Genomic DNA, 14,076 nt, shown 5'->3' on the forward strand with positions numbered 1-14,076 from the left:
CTGTGTGTAAAGCGCCTCGGTGATTACCACTGATACTCTGTGCGTGGGTGCGTGCGTGCGTGTGTGCTTGCGTGTGTATGTGTGCGCGTGTGTCTTGTTTTATCTCAGCTGCATCATTTTATGAAATTGATTTTAATCATTTCATCCATTTCACGTATTTTAACGATCTTTAACTCTCTTATAGCCTTTTGGCGTCCTGTGCATGCACAGTTTTATAAATATGTGTGTGCATTATGTATACGCGCAAGATGAGACTAAAATAAACATATATCTCTCACCCTCTCTCTCATTTCCACCCTCATTCGTATCACGAACATCGCAGTACCACATCTGGTAAAGAGGGTGCCCTGTTCTGTTCAGTCCAGGCCATCGTGTTATAAAGAGAACCAGTGTGTATGATTGTATGAAACATTACTTTAAAGGATAATCTAAAATATAACATATGTAGTATGTCCAAAATTTATTTAACCAATTTATTTTAACATGACAGTGACTTTAATAAATGATAGATGGATCTAATCGTTCGCTTCGTGTTATGTTCTTCAGGGTAGCAAAAAAAAGTCCATTATCAGATCCCCTCACAATGGCAGCCATTCGGCCGAAACCACTTTTCGACATTATCAGAGTGTCGCACGTTGAGAGGATATACTCATCTAAAATAGCTTTCTCCATGCCAGAACAAGCATCAACCCCTTTTGTGAGGCCAATGTGAACTATCTGACCTTTAGTAGCGATGAAGTGTTCAGGAAATGCTCGTTTGAACACAACTCTAGCCTCATCTGAGTCTGTAGCGATGAACACTCTACACGAACCAGCCATCTTTACTTGTTCCTTCAAGAACAGGACAACTGTTTCAAGATCAGGCCGATAAGTGGTTCTAGGATGATCACGGGGTATTGTTTCAGACTTCCCCATCCGTAGATGTGCACAAATTAACTGTTTAGATGCTCTTTCTGCTTCCGCGTTGAAGGAATCGAACTTTGCCTGTGTTTTGGGTGCAAATCGGAAGAGCTGTGAAAATGCAGTTCTGTAGATATCATGGAGACTTTTGTTCTGTGCCCATTTTACCGAGGAAAACAGAGGGTTCTTCATGAGACTTGGAATGTAATCTCTATTTCCCATGTAGAAAGTGACGTCCTTGTCATACATCGTTTCCAGGTTACTGTGTTCCATTTCTCTACCAAGCCGTACGTTATCCATAGCTCTTATAGTTTCTTGACTCCGACCTTTAAGCTTTGCCTCTTCAATCCTCCATTCCACCAGATTTGGAATGACAAATTCTGAAAACTCACAGGGGGTTTTCATGAATAATCCAAAGTTCCGTTTCAACATCTGTGAGACTATATAAGATGTAACTATACCTTTCTGTCTGTCTGCCAGACCACCGCAGTGAGAATTACATTCATAAATTATGTATTTATCCACCAAGGCGTCCATTGGGTGTACAACATCCTTCACGACACCAAACTGACCTGATTGAATTGTCTCCTCATGCTGAACAGTTCGGCTAAAAATCGGTATAGCCTGACGAGTGAGATTCTTTTCTGAAATATTCATCCCAGAATGTTGCAAGACGTAATCAGGAACAAGATATTTCATCTGTGAGACACCGATGAAGCACAGCAGTGATGATACGCAAAGGAAAAGGAAACATGTTTTCTTCGTTTTCTTCATTTCCTGAAACAAAAATGAAACACTGCAATACTATACTGTCCCCTAAGAAGAAACGCATAGACGAGAAATCTGTTACGAAAATGTTGTATTTTCAAACATATATCACTCGTCCACAAATGGACTTTAGTAAATGACATTTTACACCAGTTTAGAGGAAGGTAATGTCTGTACAACCAAGTGGATAGTTTTAGATAAATGAGATGCTGAGCGCGATGGTGACGACGTAGCACGACCCCAATGTCGGGTTTCCTGGTTGTAAGAGCAATCTCCTTCAACCTGTTCCGTGCAGTTTGACCGGGAATGCTCTGAAGTCCAGACACCCTGGCTGCTGTGCAGTGCAATCACGCAACTGCAGTACCCGGATATATCGATCTTGGGCTGAAGTGGTAATTCGAGGTCTGCCTGTGCGGGGACGGTCATTTGTGATACCTGTTTGGTTGCCATCGAGCCATGACATCTTGCTCAGACTAACATTCAGACGCCTGGCAAGAGAAGATCGCTGATCTCCAGTGTGCAATGATCTCAATGATCCATGTCGCGTAGTCAAGACCTGACGTAGTGATCTGATCTTGAAACTCCTTCAAAACCAATTTCTGAAATTAATCTGTTTTTTTAATACCAGACAGTGAATGCTCTTTGCTACACTATTTCAACTGGAAGGTGACTTCTATTGAATTCGGCGATGCCTTTATATGTAAGAAATCTCCTCAAAATCATCATTTTTAGGCAAAATCGATTTTCCACTTTGGCGATTCTTTGTACACAACTGGTAACTGATCGGTTTTTAAAATACAAATCGCCAATGCGTTTCTTTTTTTTCTTTTTGAATAGTGTAATGGATTGTTTGCTGGACTGGTTTTACTGCAAAGTAGATCGTAATATATTGGAAAGAGGGTTTGATGCGGCGGTATTTAAGAGAAGGCTCATCTGCTTCGACATAAAGACTGTCAAAAGCGGAATTTCGAATAGATCCCTTAGGCCTTGGTGGTGGATAGAATCAAGAAGTTTAAGGTTGCTTTTGCAGGCCCCACCATAAGCGATGGAGTAATATCCGAGTTTTGAACGGATCAGAGCCCTGTACAGTTGGAGGAGGATCTTCTGGCTCCCTTCCCTCCTCGAGTTGGAAACAACTTTCAATATGCCTTCAGACATTTAGTTTTAAAACATTTTATATGTGGTTGAAAGGTCAAATGTTGATAAAAAACAGACCCAGGAACTCGGCCTCTTTACCGAGTTTGATAGATGTACCGTCTAAACTAATTCAGTGTCCTTGTGTGGGTTATATGTTCTACACAAATGGATACAATTAGTTTTTGACTTCGAAAATTTGAATGCGCTTTCTGGACACCATTTATGCACAAATGTACTTGTAAACACATATAAGATGATCCACGACCTGACAAATGAGCTCAATTTGCATACTTGGGAAAGCCCCACAGAACGATCCACTTGAAACAAGAGGGAGACAGATTGTCTGATAAATATCGAGAAGTTCATTTTCCCCGTGCGTTTCACGCATGAATTGTTATAGCACACTCGATTTGGGAACAGGTACAATCCCAACGAATTGAATCAACACAATATACTGAGCAAATATGTTTGGGACCACCGATCCATTTCACGAAGCAAATGACATTTTCCTGGTTTGTTGAATATCTAAAATGCTTGTCAATGCCCCAATCATCTATTTGTCTTCGTCTTAAATAAAGGTTAGCGTGGAATATCAGTATCTTATGCCTGAATTTGCAGTCTTATCATTCGAAGGAATATGCGGTGTTGTTTTAATGGGTAAAGTTGACTTTTCGTCTGCTAAATATTAAATAGATAATAACTACAAATAGTTAATTGTGTTTCATTTAACTTTTTAATATGTTAAAAGTTATCTGTTACTGAATGGTGGTGTAACAGAGTAGCAAGGGGGAAATATTTTTATCCCATAATTTTGTTCCTATTTCTCTGTACGGGCTGATTTTCGTCCATAAATCCGCTGTTGATCGACCGGGAATACATGTCTTGGAAATTTATATAACCGGTTCCAGAGAAATGGTCAGTATTCAGACAATATGTCCAAATTTATGTCATATTTTTATTATGGTCATCAAAATTGTGTACAGAAAACTGAAAATACCTTTTGACATTGATAAGTCAGTGAGAAATATCTTTGTACACAAATTTGTCGGTTTGGGGATTACTCAGTACCAGACTCAGTAGATTTATCAGTGACTAAAAATTGTAAAATACAGACAACTCACCAAAGATGGGAACAGTAAAAACATGATATACATATAGTATGTGTCAATTATTATACAAGACACACCAACGCTGAAAACGTTCGCACGTTACACAGTAGCGAGACAGGTGTTAATCAGTAGCTGTGTTGATATCATTTCACGGTTAGCATGTATTGCACGTGTATAATCGTCAAGCTACATGTAGCAGCCAAGTGTACTCGCCCAATTCGTTGTACCGCCTCTCTTGTCACAAATGCGTTTAGCGCGCAGGATCATCTAATATGTGTCTAGCAGTTGTTGCCTTTTTATAGTGTGCATGCTTTTGCCATCACAGGAAAACATTAAAGTCATCCACAATCACCCACAAATAACGATCCATCAACTGAATCACTTAGAACCATTGATAAACTATTAATCTTTCTGCTTAACAATGTTACAGACTAAGTATAGCTTTGTGGAACACCCTGACCCTGGCTGTAATTTCCTGACAGGGTAGAACTCAATCGGACCTGAAATTGCTGTCCTTTAAAAATGTGCCCATTATTTGAGGCAAACGGCCTCGCAATCCAAAATCGTGTAAATCTCTCAAAATGTCATGTTTCTATCTAGTGCCGTATGCTTTCTCTAAATCGATAAGTATCGACACTCATGTTTACGTAAACGACATTGTATATTAGTTAGAAGACTGTTAGTTTCCAACAACCAAACCAGACGATCATTTGACATGTAAGTGAAAATCGGTCGATAATTCCTTTCTCCCTTCCCTTCTAGCTTGTTTGCACTATTCGTTAAACCAGGGTTGTGGAATGTGTGGAATTGCAGAATACGTTTAGGTACGCCTGTTAGCTATGGTAATTAGAACATCGGCAAAACAATTTAGTGAGTGAGTGTGTGAGTGAGTGAATTTGGTTTTACGCCGCACTCAGCAATAGCCTAGCCATAAGGCGGTGGTATGTAAATAATCGAGTCTGGATCAGACAATCCAGTGATCAACAACATGAGCATCGATCTGCGCAATTGGGAACCGATGACATGTGTCAACTAAGTGAGCGAGCCTGACCACCCGATCCCGTTAGTCGCCTCTTGCGACAAGCATTGTCGCGTTTTATGGCAAGCATGGGTTGCTGAAGGCCTATTCTACCCTGGGACCTTCACGGGTCAAAACAATTTAGAGCATCAGAAACATCAAAACGTAGTTGAAGTATAAGTTTGCCAGGAGACTGCGATTCACATAAAAACCATTTGCTTTTTTAAAATTAACAAGCACCCACCACGAAAAGGTGGCTCTTCACGGGTGAGGAAGTTCTACAAGATGCGCATTATTCAACCATGGTAAGACTGAATACTTGATTATAACTGGTTACAGATAAAGCGTTTTGGTATCAGTTTTACATTAATTACAAATCGGTTAGATTTATCTCTCTCACACAGAGGAAGCCAAATGACCGGAAATACGTGACAAATATCATCAAGCACTAGACAGTGAAATTCGTGAAAATTATATTCATGTACATATTGTATTTGTTATATTTATATTCAGTAAGCTATCACATACCAAATACATACGTAATACAGTAGTTAGATAGGGAGGGAGTGAAGTAGAAAGAGAGAGAAGGGGAGCCAAAACACAAGAACTGACCGTTGCATGAAGACAGACAGACAGGTTCCTTATCATTACAAGTGTCATACATATGTTATGAAGGGCAGTACGTACCAGGACAGATGAATGGAAGGATGATCCTTACTGCAATATGCAGCGTGATGTGACTAATTTCAAGCGCAAATGGTAACGCCCCATGTCGTCAGACAATCGATGTAACAGGTGCTCGGTGTTCTGGGTACTAAATGTGAAACAACACTCGATAATAAACTGCATGAAGAAACTCAAAAATAAATATTTCTCATAAAGTGATACACAATAAAGTATGTAGATATATATGTAACATGCTTACTTGTGATTTGAGAAATTCAACAAAACGTTCTTTTCAGAGCAACCCTGTACATTAACTCTTTCTTAGTAAGCTCTGTAGAACGTTGGCACCTTTATCCTGCTGATATTACACAAATACTACTTGGTAAACCTTGCACAGATAAAATCTCAAACAACCCGGGTATTTACATTTGCATATGGTACACATTTTGGAAACAGATTCTCTCAAATTGTGCACATATACATCGATTACGGTGTAGTGATACAATGATACCGTATAAACAGAGGAAGGAAGGTCAATTACCATGTGCTTGGGACTTAAGTAAACACACTCTCCTCATCCTTCTGCGACAGTCTGTGAATAATCGAGCCTGGACCAGACAATCCAGAGATCAACGTAATGAACATCTGTTTACGCTATGACCGTGAGGGTCCCGGGGTAGAATGGGAATCCAGCAACCCACGCTTGCCATAAAAGTCGACTATGCTTGTCGTAAGAGGCGACTAATGGGATTCGGGTGCTCAGGCTCGCTGAATTGGTGAGTGAGTCAGCCAGTCCAGTGGATAGAGTAATGTGTGTGTTTTTAACAGTGAAAAAGCCATATGAAGGCATGGAATCTCCAAGCCGGAAGAAATTGTCGTCTTCCATAGGCAAGAGATTTACTGTAAAAAGAATATATATAAAATTCCATTTTCTTTCATTACCAAATGATACTCAGATAATGGAGGTATAGTTTACATTGATTAGTGGGTTTATACCTGGTCTGTTTATAATTGCAAACCAAAAAACATACTCGGCTCTTTCTTTGTTTGTTGTTTGACGCGGCACTCAGCTATATTCCAGCTATATGATGGGGATCTGCATCAAGTAAGAGATATGGGCCAGGCAATCAAGTGGTCAGCTGTACGGGCATCGATCTACACCAATGACAAACGATGACGTGCCTCAACCAAGTCAACGACGCTGACAACCCGATCGAATAAGTCGGGTTGTGTTGACCAAATGTCCGGATCTTCACGAATAACATTTGGCTCTTAAAGACCATGGTGACTGGTATGCAATGTTTGGTCGACTGCAGTATTTGAAACCAACAAAATACCAAATCATTGTAATTCCAAATTGTGTCAGAGAATTATGTATGTGACGTAATTAGTACTACCTACTTGTGCAACTAAGGTTATGGGTTGCGCTAAATTTTGAGCAATAATCTAATCTATCCCCTAAAGTTAATTTCCATGATATAACAACATTTCATACGTACTGGATGTTTCAAAATGGGATGCCCCAGCAAGATTATTACTGTATGTTATTGCTCAAAATTTAGCGCAACCCATAACCTTAGTTGCACAAGTAGGTAGTACTAATTACGTCACATACATAATTCTCTGACACAATTTGGAATTACAAATATTTTGTATTTGTTGGTTTCTCACTGATACGAATAAGACAAGGGGGATAGATTAGATTATAAATATGTTCGTGATAGATATATTCTGCATTGATATGTTAATGCAACCTGTTACACCTAGTATCCTACCACAGGCTGTCACAGGACCAGATGTGTCTGAAATTAATCACAAAACGCTGTGCATTGAAGGAAGGATCACCCTTCTCTCCCAGTAAGTACTCTCTATATGACACTCTATGCATGCATGCACGCACGCACGCACACACAAACACACACACATACATAGATGCATACATACATACATGTGTACATACATGCATGCATGCACACACACATACACACACATACACACATACACACATACACACACACACACATACATACATACACACACACACATACACACATACACACATACACACATACACATACATACATACATACATACATACATACATACATACATACATACATACATACATACATACATACATACATACATACATACATACATACATACATACATACATACATACATACATGGTCAAGACATTTTTTCAACACAACCCATTCTTGTAGTAAGAGACGACTTATTCGATCGGGTTGTCAGCCTCGTTGAGTTGGTTGAGGCACGTCATCGTTTGTCATTGGTGTAGATCGATGCCCGTACAGCTGACCACTTGATTGCCTGGCCCATATCTCTTACTTGATGCAGATCCCCACCATATAGCTGGAATATAGCTGAGTGCCGCGTCAAACAACAAACAAAGAAAGAGCCGAATATGGTTTTCGGTTTGCAATTATAATCAGACCAGGTATAAACCCACTAATCAATGTAAACTATACCTCCATTATCTGAGTATCATTTGGTAATGAAAGAAAATGGAATTTTATAAATATTCTTTTTACAGTAAATCTCTTGCCTATGGAAGACGACAATTTCTTCCGGCTTGGGGATTGCGTGCCTTCATACGGCTTTTGTACTGTTAAATACACACACATTACTCTATCCACTTGCCTGGCTGACTCACTCACCAATTCACTCACTTGTTGATTCGTGAAGACACGGGTGAGAAATGATCTTCGGTAACCCATGCTTGTCGTAAGAGGCGACTAACGGGATCGGGTGGTCGGGCTCACTGATTTGGTTGACACATGTCATCATATCTGAATTGCGTAAATGAGTGAGTGAGTTCAGTTTTACGCCGCACTCAGCAATATCCCAGCTATATGGCGGAGGACTGTAAATAATCGAGTCTGGACCAGACAATCCAGTGATTAACAACATGAGCATTCATCTGCGCAATTGGGAACCGATGACATGTGTCAACCAAGTCAGTGACCATGACCACTCAATCCTCTTACGACAAGCATAGTCGACTTTTATGGCAAGCGTGGGTTGCTGGAGGCCCATTCTACCCCGGGACCCTCACGGTCATAGCTTAAACAGATGCTCATTATGTTGATCTCTGGATTGTCTGGTCCACACTCGATTATTCACAGACTGTCGTAGTATAGTTGGGATATTGCTGACTGCAGTGTAAAAATAAACTACCTCACTTGTTACCTCGAAATGTGCTTTGAAATGGTAATGCAGTGTTTCAAATTCTTTTCAGGAAATGAAGAAACCGTGTTTCTTGCTCCTCTGCGTATCATCGCTGCTTTCTGTCATTTGTTTTTCACAAATGAAATACCTTGTTCCTAATCACCTCTTAAAATATTTTGGAATGAAGAGTTTTGAAAAGAATGTCACTCGTCAGGCTATACCGAGTGTTAGACGAACTGTACAGCAAAAGGAGGCAACTCATCCAGATCAGTATGGTGTGCTGAAGGATGTTGTACCCCCAATGGACGTCTTGGTGGACAAATACATAATTTATGAATGCACTTCTCTTTGCGGTGGTCTGGCAGACAGACAGAAAGGTATCATTACATCTTATATAGTCTCACAGATGTTGAAACGGAACTTTGGATTGCTCATGAGAAGACCTTGTGAGTTTTCAGAATTTGTCATTCCAAATCTGGTTGAATGGAAGATTGAAGAGGCAAAGCTTAAAGGTCGGAGCCGAGAAACCATCAGAGCCATTGATAACGGAGGGCTTGGCACTAAAATGAAGAACAGCAGTCTGGAAACGATGTATGACAAGGACGTCACTTACTACATGGGAAATATTGATTACGTTTCTTGTTTAATGAAGAACCCTCTGTTTTCTTCGGTAAAATGGGCACAGAACAAAACTCACTACGATATCTACAGAATTGCATTTTCACAGCTCTTCCGCTTTGCACCCAAAACACAGGCAAAGTTCGATTCCTTCAACGCTGAAGCAGAAAGAGCATCTAAACAGTTAATTTGTGCACATCTGCGGATGGGGAAGTCTGAAACAATACCTAGTGATGGACTTAGAACCTATTCTCGGCCTGACTCAGAATCAGTTGTCCTGTTCTTGAAGGAACAAGTAAAGATGGCTGGTTCGTGTAGAGTGTTCATCGCTACAGACTCAGATGAGGCTAGAGTTGTGTTCAAACAAGCATTTCCTGAACATTTCATCGAAATTGAAGGCCGCATAGTTCACATCGACCGCATACATGGGAGTGATGTTTGTTCTGGCATGGAGAAAGCTATTTTGGATGAATATATCCTCTCAACGTGTGACACTCTGATAATGTCGAAAAGTGGTTTCAGCCGAATGGCTGCCATTGTGAGGGGATCTGATAATGGGCTATTTTTGGCTACACAGAAAAACATCACACGAAGCGAGCGATTAAACCCAATTTAAATGCTTAAAGTCACTGATATGTAACATTTAGTTGAATGATTTTGGACATGTGATAGTGGTTATATATGGGATTGCACTTTCCCTCATTCACCGAACTCAGAGTTGGTACCACATCTCCAGTCCGCAATCTCACAGCCATCGACTTTTTGGACGCAGTTATTCGTTCTTGTCTGTTTGTGTAACTGTAATCCCGCCTGTCACTATCCTTCCGTGAAACAGGATCTCATGGATGTTTCAAGAGACATTTATGGATTTCTGCTATTATTATAATGCCAACATGCACTATTTTACACATGTTGATTCCCGTGGGAATTTCGGATTTCACTAAGTTTGCTTATACTGCCAGAGAATCTTTACTAAACGGGGCTTCGAATGTCCTCATCTGGATTCGGCTATGAGTACTTTCGTTTACAATATCAGTAATGTGACTTAAGGTGTGTCTGTTTCTGGTCACCTGTAAATGTCGTTGTAAATAATTTTGAAAATGGTTAGAAAAAGATGGTACACACGTGCACTAACAAGAAAAAAGATCTGACGATCATGGAAGTTAATCACCTTAATGCAAATGAAGCGGAACAAAGATGTAATCACAAATTACATACGATAAAACCAACTGCAGTCAGTAGGATGACAATCTTTCTGGGTTACTATATACATGTAGCAGATGTAAAGTCTCCATAGTCAAAGGGTCCCGTTTCACAAAACTCCCGTAAGCCTAAGATCTCGTAACTTTTCTCATAGCATCCGTACTCCCTATGTTACAGTAAAAAAGTAGAAAAGTATAAAAGTTACGTGATCTTAGGCTTGCGAGAGTTTTGTGAAAGGGTGCTCTGGTCTTGTGGTCCATCGGTGGCTGCTGGTGACCTATAGCCCAGTTTTATTTTATATGGTCATGACTAAACACATTTGTTTCTTCAATAGTAGTTTCAAATATGCGACTGTGATGTTGGAGTTAATGAACTCTACATTTTTGTTGTTGTTGGGTTTTTTTTAAGTTAGATGGGGGTCGTATTAAGTAGTGAGTGTTACAATTATAACATTGATGAAATGTTGCCGACATAGATCCCCACTCACTAATTACAAAATCTTAAATTAGTGTTAGATTGATACTGTCAAATAGCAGCATGCCACCAACCCTTGGCTCTGACCAATAAACGTTCACCAGCCATCACATTTCAGTGTAGGATTCCATGGGGAGCCACAACAGTCAGGCAGACTGTGAAGAAGCTCTCTCGGATCAACAATCGTTCCCCCGCGATCAATTATCAGTGTAGAATTCACTTTAAAAACACAACGGCTAGGGAATACATAGACAGAGAAACAGCTCTCTCGGACCAAAAACCGTCAGCGTAGGATTCCTTAAAGGTCACATGCAACCAAAAATTGAAACATAATTAAAACGCATTTATCACTTATTCATGACATATAATATACATTGCTGCTTTTAAAAAAACAAATAAACACAATTATAAGCGTACAATCGCGATTCAAAAGTGCAATATTTTGTACTTGGGCTTACTTTCCCCGAAACGAAGCCCTCGGGAGACAGAACCCAGTCATAGCGGGTGGATATGCACTCAAGTGTAACGACGGCTTCCGATTGGCTGTTTCATTTGCTGATATGCCGAGGGTTCATTGTGTGTACAGAAAGATGATCTGTTTGATGGGCATTTTAGAAGTATAGCCAGTCACAAGAAAGTAAGATTCTTTATGGATAACAACTTCTTTTTGTGTACTTGATGCGTCGTTTCAATATGGATTCATATACTGCTGTCAAACAAAATTATATACACTAAAAGAAGTTGTTATCCATGAAGAATGTAAATAGAGATGTTGGGTTTGGAAAATATCTGTTCTCTGAATTTGCGTTCGATCCAATCAAAAATCATGTCTGTAAAGATGGTAAACTACTGGGTGGCTGGAATCTGTCATTCGTCCAAGTACAAAGCAGGACTTAAAACTGACAAGAGTTTGCACCAGTTTCCGTCAGATACAGTCATCCGAAAAAAATGAATGTAGTATGTTTACAACCCACAGACATAAAAACATGTCATGTGTATCACACGTGCCTAATTACATAATGTGGCAGACACGGGACTCGGGTGCACGAGTCATAAATCAACATATTTTCTTTATGTCGTATAGTCTGATAGGTGTTAAGTTTAAATTGCACGTGGTCAGTGATTGAAGCTGTGTATTGCATGTTGTCTTTAGCAGACAGGCAGGTGTGAATAAACCAGACACTGAGCTTTCTCTGTGACAGAGACTGCTTACCACAATCAACAAGTTGTTTTTACGTAACAAGTAGATTATTTACTTGTTTGTGTACACAACCAAGACTAGACTACTGCTCACGCCCTCAGACGCTGGGCATGCATGTTGTTTCAAGCTCCGCGAGCCTATTCACTGCGCATGCGCTATGGACGCAGCGCAGCGCAGCTGTTGAAACCAGTTTTCCCCCCAGCGCTGGGGGGAATTTAGTGAAACGTTTGAACTCCGATTTCGCGGGCTTTTTTTCATCGCGGTTTTTTTCAACTTTATAGGTTGAATTGGCATTTTTTATGATTTGTTTCGGTAAGTGCACACCGAAAGGTACCAGAATCTGCAAAGTTGTGTTTTACGTTGCATGTGACCTTTAAGAAAATAGCCAAGGCAGAGAGTGAAACAGCTTTCTCGGATCAGCAAACAAATGTTCATAGGCCATTAAATATCGGTATACGATTTACAAAGAAAACACAAAGGACACGGCAAATGGTGAAACAGCTCCCTCGGACCAGCAAACATTCCCTAAATATTATTGCAACACAACAGCCAAGGTAGGCAGTGAAACAGCTTTCTCGGATCAGAAAATGTTCCCCAGCGATCAAACATCAGTGTGTGATTCAGTTAAGAGACCCAACAAAAAGGGAGATAGCGAAACGGCTCTCTCGGAGCAAAAAACGTTCCTGCGCCATCAAACATCAGTGTAGGATTCGCTATGGCCGAGCAGACAGTTTCTTACACAGACCAGTTTCTCATGAGTAGGTCACAGTGATATGCCCCAAAACACATCTTTCAGACTTATTTTTTCATAACGTGAGTCCCTTGCCCTTCAAACTGCAAGAAAAACTGGTTAATTGTGAACACGTCATCGCAAGATATTCATATAGGACGTCAATCTCCATCTGTTTTAAGCTGGTTTTAAGTCTTGGGTGAACACACCATGGGCCAAACCATATCGTTGTAAACTTACCTCATCACCTCTCAACTGAAAACTCAACTCGGTATAACCGATTGTTGATTTCAAGTCCTGAGGTTTATTCTTCCCACTGGCTGCCCAATTTCTTTGCATAAGGTCTCAATTATAACTTTTGAAATTAACTTTAATGACAGTGCTCGCCTGTTAACAATTAGATGATGGTCAGGGCGGCTGCTCGACACACCTGCAGTCACTAGAGGCTTTCAGTAATCCATTCAGATGGATTGTATCCGCTGTCGTTTCTGAAACCCGTGTAGAATGTCTTCAGCAATCCATGCTTGCCACACAAGGCAACTATGCTTGTCATAAGAGGCGACTAACGGGATAGGGTGGTCAGACACGCTGACTTGGTTGACTCATGTCATCGGTAGATCGCTACTCATGCTGTTGATCAGTGGATTGTCTGGTCCAGACTCGATTATTGGCAGACCGTCGCCATGTGGCTGGAGTGCGGCGTACACTAAACTCATTCCCTCGATTTTAACCTTTGATAGTGGGTTTGAAATCACTAATGACAATGCTCAACAGTTAACAGATGAAGGTCAAGACTGCTGCTCGAGACACCTGTTGTCACTAGAGCAATTGATCCAAATGGATTGTATCCTCTGCCGTTTATGTCAAATGAAACAAATAAAACGTTTCGTTCGATAAACGAGACTGTCACTGGCGTTTCAATTACACACACCTGTGACTGCTGTCATATACAACACCCAGCAAGGGGCCCGGTAATTACCTGGAAACAGTAGTGTAGCCTAAAGTACAGTCGGAAATTAAAATAAATGTTTTAGATTCTTACTCTGTATATAGTATTTAC

General features: G+C 40.4%; 2 protein-coding genes across 2 annotated transcripts; one reads left to right on the plus strand and one right to left on the minus strand.

The window, feature by feature from the left end:
• Positions 1-495: 495 nt before the first annotated feature.
• Positions 496-1,674, minus strand: LOC137255434 (uncharacterized). The gene has a single exon (XM_067792875.1). The coding sequence runs from the start codon at positions 1,672-1,674 to the stop codon at positions 496-498; it is 1,179 nt and encodes a 392-aa protein (XP_067648976.1).
• A 7,189-nt stretch (positions 1,675-8,863) lies between these two features.
• LOC137255435 (uncharacterized) lies at positions 8,864-10,024 on the plus strand. The gene has a single exon (XM_067792877.1). The coding sequence runs from the start codon at positions 8,864-8,866 to the stop codon at positions 10,022-10,024; it is 1,161 nt and encodes a 386-aa protein (XP_067648978.1).
• Positions 10,025-14,076: the final 4,052 nt, after the last annotated feature.

Source organism: Haliotis asinina, chromosome 11 (assembly GCF_037392515.1).
Source record: "Haliotis asinina isolate JCU_RB_2024 chromosome 11, JCU_Hal_asi_v2, whole genome shotgun sequence".
Lineage (NCBI taxonomy): Eukaryota > Metazoa > Mollusca > Gastropoda > Lepetellida > Haliotidae > Haliotis > Haliotis asinina.